Source organism: Artibeus jamaicensis, unplaced genomic scaffold (genome assembly GCF_021234435.1).
Source record: "Artibeus jamaicensis isolate MK-2021 breed Jamaican fruit bat unplaced genomic scaffold, CSHL_Jam_final scaffold_1964, whole genome shotgun sequence".
Lineage (NCBI taxonomy): Eukaryota > Metazoa > Chordata > Mammalia > Chiroptera > Phyllostomidae > Artibeus > Artibeus jamaicensis.
The window spans coordinates 30,811,615-30,837,785 of NW_026522030.1; the positions used below are offsets into that span (position 1 = coordinate 30,811,615).

Consider the following 26,171-nt stretch of genomic DNA (forward strand, 5'->3'; position numbering starts at 1 on the left):
TTTAGGTGTTTTAGAACTTTAATGTCCTTCACTTATTCAACATAAAACACTGACAGTGGATAAACAACAGGGGAAAAGACTCTTCAGCGGGTTTCTCCCCGAACTCACGGCATCACGCTGGTCAAACACCGCAGTGAGAACGGTCAGGTGAACAAAGGATAAGCGAGTGTAACAGATTTTTTTAGTGTAACGACGTAACTGAAAAGAACCAATCAACCAACCTTCTCTTCTACCTACTGAAAGGAAAATAAAAGTGAATTGGGGAGCTTCTAAATCTTCCGAAGCAGCTTCAAAAGGAAGGAGAAAGACAAAAACCATTGAAAATACATTGCTATGATGCATAAGGTCCAGGAGTCTAATAAATTCCCAAAGTCTCTACATATATCACTGAGTACTGCTATCATTAGAAATATAAATGTATGGCGATATAAACTATTTGGTATTAAAAACAGAGCTTGCTATATAAACATATGGTATGTCATTTTTATCTCTTTATGAGAATAACAGTATAAAGATCTCTAATTGGCCCTTTAGCCTAGAACTCCTAAACACTCACCACATGGTCAAGGTTAACCTGAATCAACAATTGTGGAACCCAGGAGCCCCTGCTGCTGTCATTTTGGAAAGGATCAAATTCAGCACCTAACAAACCCCACCCACCATCAATGCTACAAATTGGAAACATTAGCACTTTGTGTAAGTCCACAGGCAAGTCTGAATACTGAGATCGAGCTAGAAAAAGCAGCAGCAAAGATATGACCATAAGCTGGAATCATTAGAAAAGCTAAAGGTTTTTTTAAAAGCTTCCAGTTCAAGTCAAAATTAAGGTGTCTGTTCCACCAGCTTCACAGAGCTGTGGATATCTTGCTGTTCTTTGAAAATCAAAAGAAAAATCTACAATAAGCATGTTCCTTTGAGGAAAATACCACAGTTAAGTTTTTGAAGCCATTGAGTTACTTTCAGTTTTGGACATGGTTCAGGGGTGCAGTGTATATCAGAGAGGAGGATGTATTCACAGCTGATGCATCTCCAAAAATTTCTTCATGAAGGCTGCCAGCTCCTGCACGTCCTCGATCGTGACGGCATTATACAGAGAGGCCCGGATGCCTCCCACAGACCTAGAACGACCAAAGACGCTGCCATGAACAAAAGCATCTCATTTAGCATCAAGACAAACCCTCCTTCCAGTCACCCCCACAGGCAGCTGGGAGCTTCAACCATCTAATCATTAGAAAATTCTTCCTAATGCAGAGAAGGTTCACCAAGCTCCCACATGACCTGGATGAACTTAGCAGGAAGCAGGGAGCCGGCAACCATGGCAGGGTAGGCGTCTCGCCTCTCGTATGGCGCTGACACCTATTTGTCATAGGGCAAGGAGGGTTAACGACTCCACCCAATGTGCAGCTGCAATCTGTACCTCCTGCCATCTGCAACCTGCAGAGAGCACCAGTGATCTGTTCTTACACCAAACAGGGTTGCACCTGCCTCCTCAGACATGGATGGTAACCCCTGGGCTGTGAGATCAATTTAAGATATTTTCAAGGGTAATTTTAACAAAAGTCCCTGGAATTTGTGGCTCCACCATGCTCTCCACAAGGGAATCCTGCTAAGGGCTCTATAAGACACAAGAGGAAGAATTATCCTTGTGACAACTGCTATTCCCAACAAGTTACAATAACTGCTCCTCCAAGCTGTGCAGGCTCTGAGAACTGTGTCAGTCCAAATTTGAAAAAATTTTAATTGTTTTAAACCAGCTCTGGCTGGTATCGTTCAGGGGATTGGGCACCGGCCTGTGAACCAAAGGGTCACTGGTTCGATTCCCAGTCAGGGCATATGCCTGGGTTGCAGGCCAGGTCCCCAGTTGGGGCCAGGTGAGGGGCAACCACACACTGATGTTTCTCTCCCCCTCTTTCTCTCCCTTCCCCTCTCTCTAAAAAAAAATACATAAAATCTTAAAAAAAGAAAGACTAAATCCATGCTCTGATGAGCGTCTCGTCTGGATGTGCACTCACCTGTGCCCTTTCAAGGAGATCATATTGAGCTCAAGGGCTTTATCAAGAAACCTTTTTTCTAACGCGTCATCCCCTTTGGCGTTGCCAATGCGGAATGGAATATTCATCCTGCTCCTATTCTGGGGCTCCACCGGACATCTGAAAAACATGTTTATTACTCCAGCAACTTTTCAGAAAAATGCTCAAACATTCTCTTGATGCAAACAGGAGATTAAAGAATTAAAAAAATGTGCCCAGGACATTTATAATCTACTCAGGCAGCAAGGGTGTCAAACTCATCTTTACCGGGGCCACCTCAGCCTCAAGGTTGCCTTCAAAGGGCCAAAATAATTTTAGGCGTGTATAACTGTAACTACTCCTTAACTATTAAGGAGCTGAAATTACATTTGGCCCTTTAAAGGCAACTGCGAGGCTGAGGTGGCCCCAGGCGAAAATGAGTTTGACACCCCTGACTTAGGGGTGTCCAACTCTTGCATACAGACCAGCAAGCCAGCATTCTCCTGCATGAAGTGTACTTAATCTCTATGAGCCTTCATGTCCTTATCTGAATATTGGGTATAATAATGGCTGCATTTCAGACTGGTTGTGACAATTCAGTGGTACAACATGGATGAAGCTTCCAACAAACATATGCCAGCCACACAGCAGTATGAGTGACACGTTCTCTACAAGGCTGCAGAGAAAAAAATACATTGGTCCTCACTGTGGTTGAAAGACTTAAAAATAATAAGCAGTTTTCCAAGTTCTTCTTGCACTGCATTGTCCTAAACTGTGTGACCTTGAGCAAGTTACTAACCTCTCTGTTGTGCCTCACTTTCCTCATCTATTGAAGAGTAGAAAAGATCATGAAACCTACCTCACAAGGCTGAGGTGAGGATTAAGTATATTTTTAGAAAATTTTTGTGGCGCATTTTTAAATGGCCACACATTTCTATACAGCCCTCCCAGCAAGAGGCTGGGTCTAGTCCTCCCAACCTTTTGAATCCGGGCTAGCCTTGTGACTTGCTTTGACCAAGAGACTGCGGCAGAAGTGACGCAATGCAACTTCCACGCCCAGACCGCAAGGGGCATGCAGCTTCTACACCTGCCCTCTTAAAACACTGTTTCTGCGTCAGTAAGCCCGAGCTAGCCTGCTGGAAACGAGGCTTCGCCAACAGCTGGCACGAACTCCCGGACATGTGGCTGAGGCCATTTCTGACCACTGGCTCCAGGTGAATGACCAAATGACTTCAGCTGACTAAGCAACCCCAGGTGAGAGCAGTGGCAGAACTGCCCCGCTGAGCCCGGCCCCACCTGCCCACCCAAGGAACCATGAGCAGAGAAAACGGTTGTCATTTTAAGTCAGTCTTTCGGCATTTGTGATGCAAAAATAGATGACTGATACAATTTAGAACAGTGTCTGGAACAGAGTAAATGCAATATAAGTTTCGATTAAACGAAATCTATCTTTCTATTCCCAGCACCTCGCACAGGACTTATACAGACTCTCAAAACTGATGAGAGAATTTTTTATCTAGGATGTGACTTCAGTTTCTGATTGGGAAAATAAGCAGCCAAAACTGTTTTTCACTGACAACCGAACGGGACAAACGAAAAAGGAACTGACATGCTCGTCTGGAGTAAAAGGAAAGTAAAATATGGAACAACCCTCTTTCTTCATCTTCTCCAGCACGTCCTGTGTTAATCTTCCATTTCTCCAGAGTGAAATTCATTAAAATTAAATAGCAAATAAAAGCAGCGTAAGGAAGCCCCCATTACACGTTCTGCTCTCGCCTGAGGGCACATCCGTAATTCCCGCTCAAGCCAACAGGAGTCAAGCGTGCTCCTACACAAGAAGAGATGCAAAGGAAACCAAGTATCTGACGCTAGGCTTGGAGCCTGAATTCTGGGACTGCCTTTCTCAGGAAGTGGTAGGTGTCATGGCTGACATTTAAATTAAAAATTCAGTGGATACTCTCTTTTGATATTTCACTGCCTCAGGCTTCCAACATGAGGGTCCAATTATGAAGGTGAAGCAGCAAAGAGCAGAGCTAATTTAAGAAAAGGGGGGAAAACAAAAGGGGGGAAGAATGAAGAATCTGTGTTTCGCGCTTGCCCCCCAGCTCGCCCCGCAACCCTGCTTCATCACGCATGCGTGAGAGCAGACAGCACCGTGACGGCACCAACGTTCTGAAAGCCCGAAATGAAAGACCAAAGTGGCACATGGCAAACACTCACATGGTGCTCTCTGGTATGAGGCTGAGGACAAGAAAAAAAGATTCAGGGGAATTAACTGCTCCCAATCCAGCGAGATGGCTGCGCAGGGAATTAACATTCCGTGTGAGAAGTGTGGGCGCAGCAAAAGGCTGTGGAAGCAGAGCCAGGCACGGAATTCTGCCCTTGAGAAGATACAAAGGTTTCAGAGCAAGGGACATGGGACAGGGGACAGGCACTCTAGCAGAGAACTCGCATCTGTGAAGGCGAGGGGCCCCTCGGCAGGTTCTCTGCGGGGACTGCAGTGTCGGGCTCCTGGCTGCGAGAGGGCAGAACTGTGGGGAGCCCCGAGGGCTGGCTCTGCTGGACACCAGACGGATGCTGGAGCAGTGAGAAGCAAAGACAATGGAAACCCTCGGTTTTTCTCGCCCTTCTCTTTCCTCCTCAGGCCTGGACACCACATGAAGGTGGTAAGAAAGGTGACCTCAGATACAGATTTGGATTCTGTCACTTGGACATCTTTTTTTTTTATCTTCACTCAAAGATATTTTTATTAATTTTTTTAGAGAAAAGGGGGGAGGGAGGAAGAAAGGGAGGTGGGGGGGAGAGAGAGACAGAGAGACATCAATGGGAGAGGGAAACATTGATCCCCTGCCTTCCATACACACCCCAACCAGGAACCGAACCCACAATGTCAGTATGTGCCCTGACTGGGGATCAAACTCACAACCTTTTGGTGCACAGGACAACACTCCAGCCAACCCAGCCACCAGCCAGTTCTGCACCTCTTTATAATATTAGAGTTAATAACTAATATAAGCACCATGTTGGGAATACCCTAAGTGCTTTCCATAATAATCACAAAAAAATAATATTAAGAGCTAAATCTTTTTAAAAATATTTTATTTATTTCATTTTAGAGAGAGGGGGAGGAAGAGAGAAAGAGAGGGAGAGAAACATCAATGTGTAGTTGCCTCCCACTTGGCCCCCACTGGGGACCTGGCCCACAACCCAGCTATGTACCCTCGCTGGAATCACACCGGCGACCCTTTGGTTCAAAGTCTGCACTCAGTCCACTGAGCCACACCAGCCGGGGTAGAGCTAACTCCTAAGCGATGCCCCCTGTGTGCCAAGCACTGTCTCTAGCGCTTTATGCAACTAACCGGTGCAAAAGCACATGCACTTAGCCCCTATATTAAACACTCTTTATTCACATGCACTTTTACTTAATCCTCATAAGAAGTATGTGCCATTATTGCATCCATTGTATATATGAGTTTAGAACAGTAAGGTCATTTGCCCAAGTTCACATGCTAGGTTGTTCAATGGCAAAACAAGGTTTCTAAGCTCAAAATGCTATACTGCTCATGTGGACTCAACTTGGGGTCAGGCAGCACCACATGGGTGGTTGACCTATGGAAAGAACACAGGAATGTCTGTGGTTGTTTTCACTAGTCTTGGAAATTCCCTGTCATGGTCACCAACAGAGCCGGTGCAACCCCTGGGGAACTGCCCAGGACTGTGCTCCTTACCAGTCAGGAGGCACAGAATAGGGGACACCAATGAGAAGCAAAGGTGGTGGTGAATGGCCAATTCTAATGCTAGGTTAGTTTGATATTGCTCTTTCAAGTGGGTACCTCCCCTCTGGGGCCATATTTCCAACGTGTGAAAGAGAAGTGAAGAATTTCCTGAAAACCCAAGTGAGTGCAGGGACAACTGGAGAGCATCCAGCTGCAAACACTGAGGCAAGGGAGGGCGAAAGCCTCTCCTTGGCTTGGGTGCCCAGGTCCCACGGGAATGTCATGAGCCAGGATGACATTTTCTGGGCAGGTAGCCCAGAGGGTAGATGGAAGTTCCCAGGAAGAGGTTTATTCTGAAAAGGATGCAAGTTGTGGGTCAAAAGTTTTGAATGGGAAGGTGATTAGATTCCCCACAACAGGACCCACCTGGCACACGGGCTTTGGCAGGCTGCCTTCTGGGAAATGCCCAGGTGAAGATAAAGGACCTTCAAAAGAAAGAATTCAGGGGACACTCAGTATTTGTGTGTGTGTGTGTGTGTGTGTGTGTGTGTGTGTGTTTAATTCCCTAGGTTTTCTCCAGAGGTATCACCTTCCTTTTTGTGCTTATATGTATCCTGAGAAATATATGGAGCCAAAAGCTAAGAGAAAAATTGGTTTCCCCTCCACAATAGTTGCCAAGCGCTTTCACTCACATTCAGGTTCTGCACATTGTTTGGAAGTCAAGAAAGACAGCTTGTTCTAAGTTTCCCCAGAGCCTAGAACAAGGCTAGCCCAGAGTCAGTGCTCAAGAGGATGGAGGGATAGACGGTAGGTGGATGGGTGGGTGCATGGGTGGGTAGACAGACAGAGGGATGGACAGACAGATGAGATGCATGGATGAACGAGTGAGTGAATCAGTGAACCAGGAGATTAAGCATGTCCTCAGACCTCCCCACAGACTTTCCTTCCAGTCCCAGCACAAACCATCCCTCCAGGCAGCCCCGTCTCTGCTCCCCAAACACACTGTACCTTCTTCCCTTGGTGCCTTTGTGAGGTCATTTCTTGAACTTCCTAAAAACTGCTAAAGCTACTTCTGCCCCCTTCTCTACCTAAGTATACTCTCACCCGAGGCTCAAGCTCATCTCAAAGCCCTTCCTTCACTTTCAGCCAAGGCAGTAGCTTCCTCCTCCAACTCAGGCCTCGTTGTTTAGCCCGTGGCGATGAGTTCCTAGATAAGGTTGAGAGATTCCGGTGTGTCTGTGTGTTTTCCCTCAGGGAACACGCAGAGGAAGCAGGCCGTGGGAAAGGGGGGTCAGCCTGGGCAATGTCCTCAGTGTAAAATATGTCACCCCTCACCAGGAGACAGGTCACAGAGCCTGGGATTCCTGGGGTGGGGGTGCAGAGCCGTCCAGCTCACCAGCCCATCTGTCCCAGAGAAAGGTGAATGCATCCATTTGCCAAAAGTCCCTGGTGTGTGCATATTTTAAAATTCATACAAGGAAAAATGTGAAATAAAATCCATCGACTTACACATAGAATCCTTGCGAATTATCAATGATGTCATAAATCATCTGAGATTTGATGGAGCTAAGCTTCTCCATGGCTGCTGCACCCCCGTTGTTCTTAATCCACTCCAGGACCAGGCCCATGACATAGATGCTGCAATAAAGATGAAAACAAAAAATCCATTTAGTTCAGCTTTGCAAAAGTGGAAAGACATTCGAGCAAACTGTTAAAATGTCAGTAGACACAGACAAGATGAAAGGGGGCCCCTGTGTAGACCAAGGACAAGATCAACCCAATTCTCGGCCCCAGGCCCCAGAAAGCCATTGAGAACAGAGGTTTAATCAGACTGCTCACTGGATGTCACACCAGTCCCTACCTGTCCAGCCCTCATGACCTTCAAGCCACTTGGGACACAGTTCCCTGCCTCCACCTGCTGACCTTTCATCCCCACCATGCGCATCCTCAGATTTCTGGCCTCACCCCACTCAGTTAATCCTTCACGTCCTGAACTCCCAGTCCTCTGCCCATATTTCCCAATACAGCTTTTTCCATTCACTCTTGTATTTTATATTTCTGTGTGCAAAAGGAGCTCAGCTCTTCCCCTGACAGCTGACGCAAGGTGCTGTGCCTGGCAGGAGGGCGTGTAGTACAGTGCTCAGAGCGCGGGCACAGCAGAGTCATGGTCCTGACTCTAGTCCCCACACTGCCACTTACTAATGGACAACCTGGGATCAGTCACTCAGGAACCCAGGCCTCAGCTTTCTCATCTGGAACCATGGGGACCCACCAACTTCTGATGGGCACGTGGCACTTTGACTGCCCTGCTCTTCCCAACTCCACCTTCCCATCTGACAGGCAGATCCAGCAGAATCCCTTGCTGCCCTGGTCTCGCAGCTGTGCAGGGGACCTAGCAGATGAATCGGAGCCTTCCCAGGGATTCTCTGAATTGGGAGTGAGGAGAAAGAGGCAGACTGTGTTGGTGAAAGTGTGAGACATCAGGTAAAAAGCCCAGGGAACATTAGAAGGATGCTCATCAGAGAATAGGAAGTCAACGTTCCAGCAAGGAGAAGCAAAGATCAGAGAGAGCAGACAGGGTAGGATTTGTATGCCTGGTTCCTGGAGGACCCAGTGAATCTCAGTCATTCATGGAGCTTAGAACCAAATACTTCAATTTTCTGTCACCTGTGAGACCTCAGGGTTCGTAGGGACTGCAGGAGACAGGTTGGGTGAAGTGCTTAGCACAGGGCCTGGCACGTGGCAGGTGGACCACGCAAGTGGTCGTTAGCAGTATCTTTAATTGCTCAAAACTAAGCCCAAAACACTTGATGTTGGAGAGCGCTGGGTGGTTCCCCAGTGATCTTCTGAAAGCTCCTCTCTAAAACGCTCCAACAGCCAGACCAGGAAAGTGCATTCACGGAATCATCCAGGGGGTGGAGGACCCAGGCGTTTCCATCCCCAGAAGGCAGCAGAAACTTAACACTGGGCTGCCCAGCACCCACAACCACGCGGTAGCCTTTCTGGAAGCTTCTCCAACCTAGCTCTCCAGACAGCCTTGGGAGAAATGAGAAAAAGTAGCTAGTGGCACACAGGGAAGGGAGGGCAGGGCAGAAAACAGACCCTGGGTAAATACAGTCTCAGCTACAGCTCTCTAGATAAAGCCTGAGAAGAATCAGAGGGGAAAAGGAAAAAGAAATAAGAGAAGACAATGAGTATTACTGAGGTCTACTTCAGACCAGAGATCTTATGGTTGTTCTCCCTTTTATCAATCACAATAATCCTGAGGTCAGAGCTACCGCCGCTATCCTATTTTACAGATGAAGAAACTGAGGCTCCGAGCTTAACATGGCTAAAGGCTCCCAGCAAGGCGCTGATCAAGCCAGGATTCCAACCGTAGTCAGTCTGACTGCAATGCCCAAGCACTTTTCACTAGTAGCAAAGGCCTCGGCGTCCCCAGGTTCTCTGGGACTCTGAGCCACTATCTCCCCTCCTTGTGGGGCAGCCAGGCTGGCACCGAGCATCACAGACACAGTCTCCAAGTGCAGCTGCTACAGGGCATCACTGCACACGTGAGCATGTGCATGTGTGGGCATGCGTGTGTTCCAGATATGATGCTGCCTGCCAACCCCTCTGTTCTTTAAGATCCTCCCAGAATCCCTCAAAACTGCTCACTCCCACCAACCACAGATACTGCACCCTGCCACCAGATCTAAGGAAAAACCACCCTTGTGTCCGTTCTCTGACAGTATCTTTCAGAGGTCACGGTTCGCTTTTATCTGCAGCTTTGTTATCCCAAGGTCCCCAAGCTACTGTTTTGATCATCACAGCCAAAGGCCACAGTAAGGCCCAGGCCAGGTCCACAGTCCCAGCCGGACCTCAGCAGCGACACACCGCCTCCTGGGTGGCTGGCATGCTCAGACCCGCTGCCCGAGCTCCCTGGCTCACTTGAATGCAGTTGAAGCAGGCAGAATCGCCAGAAAACCCACCCATTTCACACGCTGTCCAGCCTAGGTGTCTGAGACCTCACCAAGAGGCACAGGCCTCCCTAGGGACCAGAAGGCACCCCCAGAATGGAAACATGTCTGGTGCCACTGCAGCTTCCAATTCATTATGAACTCCTGCCTCTACCCCATACAACCCAAAATCTTCAAAATACAGGGCCCTAAAATGCTTACACAGCTTTGTAACTTGGTCTCAACTCTCCCCACTAGGCACTGACTTATACTTTCACATCTAAAATGCCACCTGCACACGCAGAGCATGGGTTTGCCACCTTAGCCTACCTGTTAAATGACTGCATAAATCACAGAACATCTGCTCTATGGCATACCATACAGCAATTCAAAGGGGAGAAAGGCAGCCATTGGAGCAGATATGTTCATAAAATGTTGTTGGGCGAAATAAAGGAATTCACAGGGCAGGGTGTATGGGAAACTTCCGTTCTCATCACTAATTACATGGCTCTGCCCAGTACGTGCTATGCCCAGTAGGAGTCTGTCAGGATACACAGCCAGCAATTACTAGTGGTCACCCCAGTGAGCTCTGATCACTTCAGAAACCTTTGTTAAGAGCATGTGTTACTTTTACAAAATTTTTAAAGCAATACAAACTACTCCCTGTGCACTAGGGCTTAGAAAATCATACTGGAAGTCACTAGAAAACTCTCCCTGCTGTTCTAAACATTCTAACTCTGCAGATGAGCTTCTGGAGTTGATGGCGGACAAGGCTAAGCCCATTCAGATAAGAAAGGTGGCCCGAATCAGTGGGGTTAGTTTGTTTCTTATTCGTTACTCTACTGTATACTACAGCTAACATGAATTTATACTTACGGGTTTACTCAGCCACAGTATGTAAAAACTGTTACATGTTAGAAAAAAAGTATAGACATGTTCTTGCTTAGCCACTAACTGGGCTCAAGGTAGGTGTTCTACTAAAGGGTTAAACAGAATGACCAAGTGTCCTTTATTCTACCCCAGTTCACTGCTAAGAGCTACAAGCCAGTATCTGCAAGCCAGGCAGTCATCCAGCACAGTTCAAATGAGCTTCCCAGCGCCTGCAGTCACTTGGCTCTGATTTTAAGAGGAAAAAAAAAAGGCTTCTTTTCAAACTCAGACCTTTTCAAGAATTTCTGTTGGACAGAAAGTTCTGGAGTGTTCTGAATGACTCCACTGACATCCAAGGACAGGGGAGGAGGTTTTGCACACAGCTTCACATCTCCGTAGATGATGTTTGTTCTCAGCTGGATGAGCTACAATTTTCTAACACTGGATGTTTAAGTGCTGCAAATGAACTCTACACGGTCCAAGTTAGAAATTCAGGGTAATTGCTCAATTGTACAGACTTTTACTTTGTTCTCTTTCTCTTCTTTGGGGGTAAAAGAAAGCAAAGCAACTTCCAGGAATTGTCTTCGGGCAGAATACATTTAACCCAAGCTCTTTCATCGTCTACATTTATATGATTCTAATCAAATATTAACTATCCTGCCCACAGCAGACAATTATCACCACTCTGATCTGTCTGGGGAAGAAACTTGGTCTTTTTTCCGCCCTTGTCTCAGGCTCCGCACACTTCTCAGGGAGGCAGTTCCTGTCCCCCACCGTTCTCTCCTCCGCGCCCACTTCCCAACAGGTGACCAGCTGCCCAACCGGTCAAGGTCTAGGGCCAAGGCTGGAGAGTGACCCGATAAAGAAGTTCCTGTTCTAGGACTTTCTCTGTGTTTACAGGTCGGACTCCAGACACTTTCATCTCCCATTCCCATGTGGTGAATGACGGTGGGGCCTACGTTCTCACTGTTCCCGCCGATTTTGCCCCCTAGTGTTAACAAACGGCACATTCATGTTTTCACTACATTTTTAAAAGTGTATTTCACAGTAACTCTTGGAGAAGGTGCCGGGTGAATGACAACTCCCCGTGCTCCTCCAGGACACCAAGGTGCTCTCCCCATCTCCTTCCACCTTCCCAAAGCCAGTGGTGGACCCTGAAAGAGTCATCTGACTGAGAGCCAGGCCCTGGCCCCACCTCCTTACAGGTAAGAGCCAACTCCCGCCATCGTGTGACCTGGCTCCCAAGGCCCTTCTCCAGGAGCCATGCCCTTGAGGGTCCCCAACTCTGCCCTCAGCACACATCGGACCCCGTTCTAGTTTCCAGGCTGGCCAATGAGCACTGTGTATCCATTGCCTCGAACCCCGTGTGAGCAATCGATTCAGCAATGCCCCCGCCCCCACCGCCCCATCCCTCATAGATACTTAGAAACACTTTCAAGCAAGGTGTGGCCCAGAAAGGCTTATAAGCAAACAGGAGACTTCACACAAGAACACCCCCTTCCCTGAGGACAGCAGGGGACACAAAATGAGCTTCGCTTATCTCAGACAAATCTGGCAGTGGGAGAGCTGAACTCCGACAGCCACCTGCCCTCCTGAGATGGTAGCCTTCAGTCAGAAACAAATCCACACTGATGACTTTGCCTGCGAAGAGCACTAAGATTCAGGGTGCACATACCCAGGCTTTGGAGACCCGGCGGCCTGGACTCAAACCCCAGCTACACCGCTTCCTACAAGGGCGGCCTCGGCTTCCTCGCTTGCAAAATGAGAATAATAATAAGAGTACTTGCCCCCTAAACTGCTTGGGAGATTAAAGAGTCATTCACGTAATATATTACTACTTTCCATCACAGCTGCCCTGGAAACATAAACCCATCAACTCTGGCTCTTCCCTCTCCTTCCAAGGCTCTGGGAGCCAACAGTGGAAACAACAATGACTGGGTAGCAGCAAACACCTATGAACCACCAAGTGCCAGGCCCCCACTAAATGCATTGAATATGTATCTCAACTCATCTAATCCTCACAGCAACCCAAGGAGGAGGGTACTAGTATTACTTCTGAAGGGACCTGCTACACAGATAGGTTAAGCGACTTGCCCAAGGTCACACAGCTAGTTAGTCGTAAGATCTCTCAATCGTTAAATCCTGGTGTCACAAAGGCTTTCCCAAACCATCTGAATCTGGGAGTTAAGAGATCATGGGCAGGCTGAGAGGCCTGGAGTGCAGCTAACAGGGGCCCTGCAGAATGGGCGTAAAACCAGGAAGGCGTTTGTTCCAACACAGAACGTTTGCTGCCAAGCACTACCTTGGCCGTACGGCGATTCCTGATAGGATACCTAGGCTATTAGGTCACCCGTTCAGGGAAAGCCACTCTACTTTAAAGTCGCGTCTGCGTTGATGGAAAGGAGACCCCCTCGACCGGCCCCCGGGCAGCACAGCGGAGTCACCTGAAGCAGGGCGGAGTGTTGTACAAGGAGTTGTTTGCGGCCTGCACTTTGTACTCCAGGACGGCGGGGCACTCCGTGAGGGCGAAGCCCAGCAGGTCATCGCGGATGATCACCACGGTGACCCCCGCCGAGCCGACGTTCTTCTGGGCACCAGCGAAGATCACCCCAAACTGAAAACAAGGAAAACATGCTACAGTAGGCATACTCGGTCATTTTTCTGCAGTGTACTTAAAGTTGCCACCCGCTTTCTAAAACACGATTTTTATGAGAAAGCGACTATTCTCTTCCTTAAAGGAATCGCCATCTGAGACACTCGTGCCTGCAGATTACTGTCCGCCTGGGCCTTCTCTCCAGTAAGGGGGGCTGGCCCAAGCCCGCCACTGTAAAGACCTCATACATATTCATATCCACTTTGCATACGTTCCATTGACACCCAAGCTAGTCTTTAAAATAGGGAGGCTGTAATGTCCTTGGTAACCAAAAAAGCCAGAAGTTCTCATCTATTTGCATTTGTATAAAGGGATAATCAGAAGAATGCTGATACATGAGATAAGATGCCTGAGAGAAAAGAAATTTTAGAAAACAGATCTTTTCTGAAAGAAAAGGTATTCAGGAAATTTTGTCATGTACCACACAGAATCCTCTCCCATGTCTCCCCAGGAAAACTTAAGGAAAACCAGCTGGTGTCCCAAGGAAATGGGGTACAGCTTGGCCCAGCAGGAGTATTTGACAGTTGACATTGTTTAGAATTCAAAGTAAAAGGTAACTAATGATACATACCAGGCCATTACTAAAATATATATCCAATGGAATATTATGCAGCCTTAAAAAGGAATAAAGTTCTGACACATTCTACCACATGGATGAACCTCAAGGACATTCTACTGAGTGAAATAAGCCAGACACAAAAGGACAAATACTGTACAACTCCATTATACGCGGTAACTACAGTGGCCATATTCATAGATACAAAAAGTACGAACAGTGGTGACTAGGGCTGAGGGAGGAAGGACGAGGGAATTAGTGTGTGATGGGTGCTGAGTTTCAGTTTGGGAAGATCAAAATTCTGGAGATGTATGGTGGTAAATGATTACCCAACAGTGTGAATGCATTTAAAATGCCACTGAACTGCACCTAAAAATGGTTGAAATGACAGATTTTATGTTAAGTATATTTTACCTCAATTTTTTTAAATAAAGCAGATTACAATTTAGTAATTTAAAAAAAATGCTTTACAGATGTTATATCCCCTTGCTACAGGCACCTGGGTACACTCCTCCCACTGCCCACCGTGGTGCGCCACTCAAAACCTATGTCCAAATGCTCTTGGACTTGAGGTGGATACAAGGCAAGGGGGGCTTCCTGTACCCTGAGCTTAGATAATCTGCATATTCCCTTCAAGACAGCAATCCACTCCCAATATATTGACTAAAAACTTTTCTAAGAGCCACTGTCAAAGGCAGATCAATTCCCAAGGACTCAAGTGTGACTCTGTGAGGCCATCACTGACACAGGGCTGAGAAGGTCGGGACTTACACATCTGATGGTCCTCAATAACTGACAACTAGTGACTGCTGGCCTGCTCACTGAGAGCTACCCTGGCCTCAGGGTCTCGGCTGGCCCACGGCTCCCCGACCGTTTTTTGTTCTAGAATACCCGTGTATTCAACTGCTCTCACAGAAACCAGGATGCTGGGGTCCCCTCTTTCACACTCTACCTTGGAAACGTCCACTGGCCTGGAGAGGAAGTTCGAGGACATGTCACAAACCAGCACTGCATCCTTGACGTCAGGGATGAAGTGAAACTCCACACCATGCACGGTCTCGTTAGCACAGTAATACACGTAGGAGGCCTCAGGGCTGAGGGTCCAGGTGCTCGGGTCTGGAATTTCTATCACAGAAGACAAGTTGAAGACACCGCGCTTTCACCCCTCTCCTCCTTCCTTATGTAGATGGAGTCAACCAGGAACAATGCCCCTCCCCTAGCAGTGAAAGACTGATTCCAAAGCATTCAGTAAAAGCATTTTCTCCATCTTGCATCTATAATCACTGCCCCCATCCTGAAAGGATGGTCAGTCTCACCCTGCTGACTGTTAAAACTTCAGAGACAGGAGGTGAGTGTTGGGGTCTCTTTCTTATTATCCAATGTCCCTTGATGGTCTTGGGGAAATATTTTCCTCTTGGGGATCCAACCTCCCTCATTCTCAGCCCATGTGGTTCCAATAGAATCAATTCCACCGGAAGTCCCAAAGGTACAATGTGACTCAGGTGCTATCACATGACCAATTTGGAAGGGGACACATGAGACATGAGACTGTTATGGGAATGCTTGAGCTCAGGCACTGAAAGTTGGGAGAATATAAAGTCAACAAGGGTTGCAACCATCTTCTAAAACTGAGAGGACAGCTTTCTTGACGGTGGAGCCACCACAGGAGACAGTAAGAGATACCAGGACTGGAAATAATGTTGAGGGCCTTGATCAAGCCATACCTAAAGCCAACACAGACCCTGGGCTTTTTAGCTAAGTAAGCTCAGGAATGCACTTTCTGCAGCAGCCACTTAGTAATGCTAACTAGTACAGCCATGCAATCGAAATGGTATCCAACTAACTACTGAGAAGGAGGAACAAAAAAATAAAAACCAGTACAGACTGTCCTGAGAGGAGTAACTGGGTATCTGAGGAGGGACCACATGCCAATGAACATTCCACTGTTTGCCTCCTTTCCCAGCACTTACTTGTGTAACTCCCAAGTTTAGGGTGGACGATATTCACAGTCCCAAACTTCTTAGCCTCTTCTGCAGCTTTCGCTGACCAAGCTCCTGTCACCACATAGTCGGCACACCTTCCAGCTTTCCGTCCAATCAGGTTTAAGGGAACAGCACTGAACTGGCCAGACCCACCTCCTTGCACAAAAATCACCTTGTAGTTGTCTGGAACAGCTCTGGGCACAAGCACAGGAGATAGAAACTATAGACTCACAGGGTCCAAGACGGAGAATGAGCGATTCCCTACCACCACTTGACCTTCTGGATGGACATACCACCAGAAATATGGGAAAGTCCCACTACCACTTTACCTTCCCAAATCTGGTCATTTATTCACTTCTTGGACAACTATTTACTGGCCCTGTGGTGGAAGCCTATGGTAACTATTTGGACAGAAGCTAGCAACCCACTACTGCTCCTTTAGGGTAGGATCCCACTGCCATTCTCAGTCTACATGGTTCAAGGGTGACCAGCCCCGGCTCTAGGGGATGAGCACGTGACCCAAGTTGGCCATTGGGGTTTGGTTCTGACTACTCTGATCAAACTTTTGGGAAAGAAGAGCTGTTTCTATTGAGGGAAACAATGACCTGGTAGGAACTAACCCTGCAACCAATGGTGGCCACCTGACGAAGCTACCACATGAAAAGGCAGGGCCAAAGAAGTTCCCATCAGACTGTCAGCTGATTTCTCAAAAGAGACCTTACAGGCAAGAAGGGGCTGGAAAGAAGTATTCCAAGTCATGAAATCCAAAGACCTACATCCAAGATTGATCTATCCAACAAAGCTTTCATTTAGAATGGAAGGGCAGATAAAGTGCTTCTCAGATAAGATCAAATTCAAGGAGTTCATCATCACCAAACCTTCATTATATGACATGTTAAAGGGACTTATCTAAGAAAAAGAAGATAAAAAATATGAACAGCGAAAGGACAGCAAACTCACAGTTATTAACAACCACACCTAAAACAAAAGCAAACTAAGAGGACAGCTAGATGAGAAGCAGAACCATAGAAATAGAGATCACATGGAGGGTTAGCAACAGGGAAGTGGGAGAAGGAGGAGGGGGGAGAAGGTACAGAAAATAAGTAGCACAGACGGTAGGTAAAAAATAGGGGGGAGGGTAAGAATAGTAGGGGAAATATAGAATCTAAAGAACTTGAGACATGTGGTCATAAACTAAAGGGGGGGAAGGATGGGGGAGGGGTGTGCAAGGTGGAGGGGAATGAAGGGGGAGAAATAGAACAACTGTAACGGCATAATCAATAAAATATATATTTTTTAAAAAAAAAGGCAGGGCCAGGAGATGAGAAAAAGACTTCCTGATATCATCTGAGCTCGGAAGTCATAGACTTTTCCATGGCTTCCAGGCATGGACTTAAGTCTGAACTTTTCCATCATGCAAGGTAATACATTCCTCTTTTTTTCCCAACTACAAGCAAAAGTTTATTTAGAAAGCCACAGAGGTAGAAAGAGTCAGTCAGGTGGGCTGCATGGGCTCAGGAGCCAAGTTACAGAGGCAAAGAAGGGTCTGTGGGGCTCACAGGGAAGAAAGCAAAGATCGCGCACCTGAGGCAAGGAGTGGAGGAAGAGCACGGGCGAGCAGGAGAGAAAGCCAATGCATTCTTTTCTGCAGTTAGGCCAGGAGTTGGGCTACCGTCTCCTGCAACCAAAAGTCCTAAAACAATGTATATGCTGGTCCATGCTATGAAGCAATGGAGAAGGATCTTTGCTTATACTTTCAGTCTAATCACATAATCAGGAACCCAATACACACCAAGTTTAAGAGTGACAGGGGGTGAGCTGGGATGGGGGTAAAGGGCAGAAAGCTATACTTGAACGACAATGAAATTTTTTTAAAAAGAGAATGAAATTTTTTGGCTCCAGCATGGAAAATAAAAATGATAGCTGGCTGACTACCAGCAGTAGGGTATGGCCAGCTCCAGAAGGACTAGGCAGTGGAACCTGGACCCAAGCCTTTGAGGGAGGTCAGAGCTTAGGAACAGGCAGACTGCAGGGGTCAGAGCCCAGCAGAGACACAAACACCAAAGGCCAGGGCAGTATGAGAGGGTCTAACAGGCAGTGTACACGTAACCTGGTTCTGAGCCACGCCTGCCTATCTCCGTGCTCAGCAGGACGGCAAAGCCTGCAGGCCGGCCTGCGGAGGCTCTGCCCGTGAGGTTTTCCGCAGCTGGAGGACTGGCAGCCCAAGGCAGGGTTCCAGGGCTGTTATTCAGATGCAGGGCGGTTAACAAGGCCAAGAACTGGAGGGAAGGACACTGGACAGGGGCCTAGGTACAGGGGTACAAGGCAGGAACCTGGCAGAAGATAAGGGGATAGGCCCATAAATTGAACTGTGAATCCAGCCTGAAGAAGCTTGCAGCCACGTGGGTCAAATGCCACATAGGGCCAAGGTCCCAAACACTCCCTCCATGGAGGACAGGCTCATTCGATGAACATGGCCTGCGACCCAGCCAGTAGAGCTGGCGTTTGAAGCCAAGCAGATGGTCACAGTTGTAAACACTCACCCTGCAATGGGTTCCTACTGCTCCTCACAAAAAACGGCACCAAGCCCCCCCACCCCCGCCAAGCATTTATCAAGGCAACTTGAAAAGAAAGTAATGATCCCAGTCAGGGCACATGCCTGGGTTGCAGGCCAGTACCCAGCGGAGGACACAGGTAAGGCAACCATACATTGACGTTCCTCTCCCTCTCTCCTTCCCTTCCCCCTCTAAAGATAAATAAACAAAATCTTTTTTAAAAAAAGAAAGTAATGAAACAGTGGGTACAATTCCAATTTTGTTAATGAAAGAACACAAGGATGAACCCTAAAATGTTAACAATGATTACCTCTGACAAGTGGGATGATAGGTAATTCCTGTTTAATTTGTGAGTCTGTTTTTTCTAAGCTTTCTATCTTGAAAGTGCAGTAGTTTTCTGAGCAGGAAAAAAGGTGTGTGTTTCCAAGATCACTATATTCATGTACGTGACTGTACTGATTATCATAAGGCCTCTCCTTTACAGAGCATTGTATGTACTAGGAAGGTTTCCGCTGGGTGAAAAAAGCAGCACAGACAACCCAGGAGAGCGTGTTGGAGCAGCAGTTCCTGGAGTTCCAAACTCCTAAAATAACCCAAAGAGCCTATTAATAGTGACAGCAGGCCTGGGCAGGGCTCAGCATTTGAATTTTTTAATACGTCCCCGCAACCAGGAGATTCTGACGGGTTGTGTGAGGTCCTATAACTTCCAGAACCAGCGAACTACACTGTGGTTAACAACGCCAACAAAGATGGCCATTCCTTGGTCATTTAAACCCCTTTTAGGACAGCTGAACTTCTAACCTGCTGGAAAATCTTCCCTAGATATAATGATTTCAAATCTCTGGACACACTACATAAAATAAAAACACACAAAGGCAGGATGGGTAACAAATAACAAGCATTATGTACTAACTTAGTGAATCTGAGAGAATCTTAAGACTATTTTTACTTCTGGAATATTCTAAACAGCAGAGTACAGAAAATAATGTAATAGACACCCAGGCATACATATTATCAAGCAAAAGAAACAGTTTGGTCTTTAAAATTTTAAACTTACAGCAGTTCCCGCACAAGATTCTCAGTGTTGTTAAGAATCTTAGCAAAATCTGATGACCTGTGGCTCATTTCTGTGGAAGGAAATATAACAAAGTAAGTACCAGTTCAAAGCCAAATGAACACAAGTAACTTCAGAAAGAACAACACAGTTTGCAAGTAAAGAATAAGTAGAAATGTCAGTTATATTGCACTCAAATTATGGGCCAAGGCTCACTTCATTTAGGGGAAAATCCAAACTGACTTTCAAATTGCAAGTATTACAGCTTTACGAGGGCTGTCCAGAAAAAGTCCACCCATTGTTAATTTAACGAGAATGGTTTGTGCAGCACTGATATAACCTGGCAGCCAAAGAGAGTGGACTGGAATGTGCATGCGTGAACAATGATGACTTCACTGTGCTAGTCAGTGGGGTGGGGGTAGACGTCATTGAGTGAGCATGTACACTGTGTGGCTGTCGCATTCAAAATGACTGAGCAAGTAGAGCAACGAATCTATATCAAATTTTGTGTTAACCTTTGAACTTTCCTCTACGAAAACTATTCAGATAATTCAGAAGTTTTCAGGGACGATGCAAAGTGCAGCACAAATAAGTGTGGCACAAGTGTTTTGAAGATGGTGAAGAATCTGTTGAAAGTGATCCACATTCTGGAAGGCCTGCAACAAGCAGAACACCTGAGAATGTTGAAAGTGTACAGGCTGCAATCAACAAAGATCGGTGACTTGCAGCGTGAAAACTAGAAACTGATAGGAAGATTCCAAAAACTGTGTCCAAGATTTTGATGCAGGATCTCGGCATAAAATGTATCGTGGCAAAATTCGTTCCATGGCTTCAGCTACCAGAGCAGCAGGAAGACCATGCTGCAGTTGCTGATGACTTGTTTCAAACCACTACCACAAACCAGACTTTTTCAAGGTCATAACTGGAGATGAATTGTGGGTCTATGGGTAGGATCCGGAAACAAAGCTGTCCCAACAGAAGTTGCCTGGTTCTCCATGCCTGAAGAAGACACAGCAAGGTCGCAGCAAGATCGAGACCATGTTAACTGTATTTTTGATTAGGAAGGTGTTCTCCATCACAAGTACGCCCCTCCAGGCCAAACAATAAGTACTACCTCAATGTTCTTCATCAGCTGAGATGCAATACAACTAAAACTGCAGCTACAGGCAACTGGTGCTTGGCAGCTTCATCACAACAATGCGCCCACTCACGCATCACATCTTGTGCAGTTTTTTGGAGAAACATCAAATCACCCAGGAGACTCACCCCTCTACAGCCCAGATTTGGCACTCTGCAACTTCTGGCTTTTCCCAAAACTAAAATCACTTCTGAAAGGGAAGTAATTTTGGACCGTCCATAAGATTCAGGAAAATATGATGGGGCAGCTGATGGCAATTACAACAAAGGATTCTGCAGTGTTTTGCACTGCAGAGATGGTAGAGATGCTGGAAAAGCATCTATGTGAGGTCTCGAGGTGCCTACTTTGAAAGTGATTGAGGAGTCACTGTACGATGTTTCTTGTATCTTGTACCTTCTTCAATAAATGTCCCTATTTAAACAGTACGTGGGTGGATCCTTTCTGAACAGACCTCACAGCAGAATGACTGTTTGAGTGGCAGTTTCAACCTCTGTTCTCACAAACATGGACATACGTGCAATGTTTGCCCTTCGGAACAAGAAGACGAAAGTCTACACTATGCTCTCACCTCACAGACATCTAAGTGCATGTCCCAAACCCACAGGAACAATATTTAATAGCAATGAGCATGCAGTTAACCCTACAGTCTCTTAATACTATACAGTCTTTGGAACTACAAAACAAAAAAAGAGAGAAAATTTCAATAAAAGAAAGTAAGTTTTAGAACTCAAAGGTCTTCTTCCCCAGTCATATAAAGGAGAGGATCTTAATGAAATTATTAATTGGCAAGATCTACATAAACAGCTCATATATTTATAAACCTTTAATCAGTGCATTTATAAGTATAATAAAAACTAAATGAACATGAGGCAATATTATAAATGTTTGGAAACTAAGTTAAGCAGAGTTGTACACCAAGTGTCCTATAAGTGTTTGGGACGCTGATACACAATGTACAGTAAGAACTTTTTTAAAATTTTCACTTGAGGATATGTTTATTGATTTGGGGGGAAAAAGGAAAGGAGAAAGGGAGATGGGGAAAGAGACAGAGAGAGAGACACTGATGTGAGAGAGAATCAATCAGTTCCTGCTTGTATGCACCAGGACCAGAGGTCAAACCCACAATGTAGGTATGTGCCCTGACCGGGGAATTGAACTTGCAAACATTTTGATATACTGGCCAGCACTCCAATCAGCTAGGTCACCTGGCCAGGGCTACAATAAGAATTTTCTGATCTCAGCTCCTACAAATAGCAAAACCAATTAGGAAATGCTGAGATGTATTAAATTTTACTAGTATTTATGTTTATGTTGATTGCAAAATCAATTCCATCACACATGCAGCCAAAATTATTAAATTTAAAAAATATATCAACAAGAGCCTATAGAGAGACACTATAGAAATTATGGGTTTGATGCATTTAAATTAGTTCTCTTTGAAACCTGGATATTCACAGAATCCAAAAATAAATCTTACCAAGAACACTAATCCCAATGCCTTTGTGGTCTAATAATTCTTTTTGTATCTCTAACAATACCTAGAAAAAAATAAAAGAAAATAGGTGATTTGAACATTCTGTGCACAGCTCTCCTTCTGGACAAACAAACCTGAGGGTGGGGGAAAGGGGGGGGTCTACCCACAGAACCTGTGAGATCAGGAAGTTTCTGTCCCCACCCACAACCAATCCCCTTCCTCCCACAGAGCCCAGAAGATTAACTTTTCACAAAAGTCGGGTGTGAAATTACCATACGTGATTGATGCTAGGATACAGTTTTTCCAAAGGCATGAATTAGCTTGGATATTTTTAATAGCTTGGATTTAAAAGAAAATAAGCAAGTATAAAATTTTTCTGATGGCAATTCTTTAAATGTCAAGATAAAACCACTGGGAAAAACTACAATCTGTCCCCTCCACAATCTCATTTGCCACTGTCTTAAAGTTAAAAGCACAAAATGCATCAAGCTCTGGGTTCAGGGGACAACAACAAAAAAGTCAGCTAGGCCCCAAATTAAACAGGTAACTGGATCATCCATACGTTTGGTGCAGGTGCTTGAGTGGGATGAGTGGGGTGGACATGAATCAGGAAGCACCTGCTGTGAATGAGGACTCCTCCAAGAGTGACTGATGTATTCATCTTTGGTCCCAGCAACTGAGCGATGAGGGTGGTATTCTTGTGTCTAATTTGCCCATGAGAAACCTCAGCTGAGGCCCCAGAGGGGGACTTAGCCATGTTCACTGGCCAGCCCCTTCATCCCTGCAGGATCACTGCAGTCCCATAACCACATTCTACCTCACAGGGGCAACAGAGAAAGCAGGACCCAGTTTAGGGCCAATCCCAGCACCAGGAAAGGGAGAGGGCAGGGGTATGAGGGCCACAGCGGAATCTCTCCCCACTAGGGAGGAGACTCATTGGTTTTGTTTCCAAAGGCAAGTAAAATGCAAGTAACTACAAACTGAGAAGGAAAATACCTATTTTTTTAGGGATCACAAGCCCTCATCAGCGATGGGTGTTGATGTGTTTATGAGTGAAATGACTGATATCTGCATTGGTTTGGACATAATCCTGAGGAAGGAAAGGAGAAAGATGGTGTGTGTGTGTGTGTGTGTGTGTGTGTGTGTGCACGCGTGTGTGTGTGGTGGTGAGAGGGGAGGTGTTGAAACACAGTGGAAAAATGTCCATAACTGTTAAATCTCAGAAACGGGTCAATGGATGGCCTCATATTATTTCCTTTCTACTTCTGTGTATGTGAGAACTGCCACAAAGTAAAAAGAGAGAAAGAAAAGCTCAAAAAATACGTACAGCCATGGCTGGTGTAGCTCAGTGGATTGAGCACAGGCCTGCAAACCAGAGGATCGCAGTTCTCGGTTCGATTCCCAGTCAGGGCACACGCCTGGGTTGCAGGCCAGTTCCCAGCAGGGGGACCACAACAGGCAACCATACATTGATAATGTCTCCCTCTCTCCTTCCCTTCCCCTCTAAAAATAAATAAATAAAGTCTTTTCTTAATTTAAAAAAAATGTACAAAATAGGGTAAGGTAAGACTTCTGTAGAAGCACCCAACCATCACAGATGGTTTCTTTAAAAGATACAGGCTAAGAAGGACATCACAAAACCATCTAAACTGGACTGTGACTTACCTGAAAAAAACAATACTGAACAATAAAGAATTAGACAAAAAGATTCCACTGAAAAGGGAGTTCAAGAATTTGTCACTGTTTTGCAAACTGCTGGATGCTTATTAGCACTGGCTGATCAAATAAACCTGAGTGAATCCTGCCCTTCAGTAAACAGAAACACCCATCTGTAATGGAATCATCTTTGAACTTCTAAGACTGTATTTCTCTTACAGATAGTATTCTTTGAAGATATTTATAAGTTTATGTCCAAAACTATTACAAAGAGTTTTAAGATTTCCACCCATAAAGCACCATCCTCTTAATCCAATGGAGGTTCTTTTTTCAAACTGCTGAATGCTTTTGTGGGTCACAAAGAATTTTTTAAATGAAACTGAACAGACTAGCACGGAATAGAATACAAATTGTGTATGTTCTAGTTAATTAGGCTATTTCTTAAGGCTCTTGTTTTAGTTATAATCACATGTATGTACTTGGTCATTTTGTAAAATATACATATTTTCCACTGGGATTAAATCAAAGTTTGAAAAGTTTCTCTAATCCTTTTAACTCAATTACATTGAATTACATACAAAGCAACATCTGCTCCCCGGGTTACAGGACACATCAGAAAGTAAAAATCCTTCCGAGAAAATAAATACTTAACAAATAATAGCATTACTGATGACAGCTGTCATTATAATAAATGCATAACAAATTGCACAGGGGACAATATTCTGAACCCAAAAGAAGAGAAGAAAAGGGTGAGGAAACATTTCCACAGCTCTAGCAGAGAGTCTCGCCTAAAACGGACCACAATGGCAGAGAGAAAAATATGCGTTTTTCTCTCAGCTACTGTGAGCACGGTCCTAGAAAAGTAAAATGTCCTTTTCCCCTTTAAAACGGTAAGATTCTGTTTTTATGATACAGAAGAGGCTCTGTCCCAGGGAGACTTCTACCCGGTTCAACAAAAGATAATTGTGAAGTACTTGGCCTCCTATTGCTACAACATATTACCAGAATCATCTTGGTTAGAAAAATAAAAATCCAACAAAAGCAGCGTTGGCAGCTTGTCAACGGATTCAAGGCACATCAGAGACTTCGCTTTCTTCACAGCTGCCACGGGTTGGGACTGGGGGAGCCAAGGACCTGGACCCTGGCTGGGGGTTGAGAAGGCAGGGAGAGAGTGCCGCTTGCACTAGAAAGGCCTGATGAGGGGCGGCCGGCGGACGGCCGGGGAGTATTTCAATTTTCAAACATTCTCTGGCTACAGAACAAAGTAAAGCAAACTAGGCTAGCAATCTAAAGACTACCAGACTACAAACACTCTAATGACTTTTGGGGACAAGCCGGTTAAAAAAAAAAAAAAACACACGACGCGCAAAACAGCTGTGAAAAAGGGTTTGGGGAAGGGTAGGTTCTGGGGGTGGAAAAGGAGGGACTGGAAGGCTTTCAAATTTAGTGTACGTTTTTGAAAAGCAATGTTCTCAAAGTGCCAGCTAACCCAAAGGCTGTTTACAGGGCAGGGGGTGGGGGAAGGAGGCGATGGGGCATGCGTGGCCCTCCAGTTTGCAATCCCTTCCAGTTAATGCGATCCCCATTCGCCATTCATTCACACAGCGTCCATTCATGCACCCACTCAATACTGCCTGGCTTGCAGCACTGCCCGAGAGGTGAACACAGAATGTGGGGCTTTCTCTTTTCCGACGAGCCCACGCGAGGGCCTGAGAAAGTAGTCTGCAGGAGTCTCCAGCTGTGCTACAGCGACACGCCAGCTACGCGCCCCAGCGGGCCGAGTCGTGCTCACCTCAGAGCAACTGCACAGGCATTTTCCCGAAGCTTCCTCCCTCAACTGCCTGTCTCCAGAAGCACCCCTGCGAGAGATCCTGAACTGGGTACACTCTGGTGCAGAGCGTACGGAGAACTAGGGGCAGGGATGGGGATTTAAGCGCCCAGCATAGTGATGCACAGCCACCCGAGCAGGATGTTCAGCTACCTGAGCACGCGTGCGTGCTCACGCTCGGACTGCACTTTCCACGCGCAGTCGCTGGGACTTACCGAACGTGGCAGCTTGGCCGGCCCGGGCCCGAAATTGACAACCTGCTTCGGAGCGTCCATGCTGCTGCGGCTTAGGCGGCTAGTCGGTTGGAGAGAATTGTACGCGTGGGCTGCGCGAGTGTGTCACTGGTGCCAACCCTCTGCCTTCTTCCAATGCCCGTCTGGCGCCCCAGATTGGCCCGCACCGCAAGCAGGCACTGCTCTGATTGGCCCCCTCCATAGGGCTCGCATCCCCATTGGTCTCGCTCACTAGCCGGGGCCGGAAGCCATTGCTCCCGCTCGGGTTTACTGTTTCAACCCTTTCGGATCGATGCAAGGCGTGCGGAGATTGCACCAGCTCCTAGGCTCAGCTGCACCCCAGCCCAAAATTCGTAGGCGGAGGGAAAAGGTTGTGTTCTTCCGCCTATGCTCAAGACCAGGCCGGTTTCAGTCCTCCAACTCTAACTTCAGAGTTCTCTTGGCCGCAGGAGCAGATGGGAGTAAATCCCACCCCCTTTCCCCCATTCAACCCTGCAAGTTTCGTCCACCAG

The 26,171-nt window shown here is 46.4% G+C and overlaps 1 protein-coding gene across 2 annotated transcripts; it reads right to left on the minus strand.

The window, feature by feature from the left end:
• LOC119035900 (phosphoserine aminotransferase) lies at window positions 1–25,799 on the minus strand. 2 transcript variants are annotated; one of them, XM_037127410.2, is made up of 9 exons: window positions 25,642–25,799; window positions 21,946–22,006; window positions 19,334–19,403; window positions 15,710–15,915; window positions 14,692–14,864; window positions 12,975–13,144; window positions 7,235–7,363; window positions 2,013–2,150; window positions 1–1,118 (listed from the first exon to the last, which is right to left on the minus strand). In XM_037127410.2, exons 1-9 carry the CDS (start codon window positions 25,699–25,701, stop codon window positions 1,013–1,015), a joined length of 1,113 nt encoding a protein of 370 aa, XP_036983305.2. In that variant the 5' UTR covers window positions 25,702–25,799; the 3' UTR covers window positions 1–1,012. The 2 variants fall into 2 exon arrangements, with proteins under 2 accessions (XP_036983305.2, XP_053512550.1); XM_053656575.1 differs by lacking the exons at window positions 1–1,118; window positions 2,013–2,150 and adding an exon at window positions 6,833–6,932.
• Window positions 25,800–26,171: the final 372 nt, after the last annotated feature.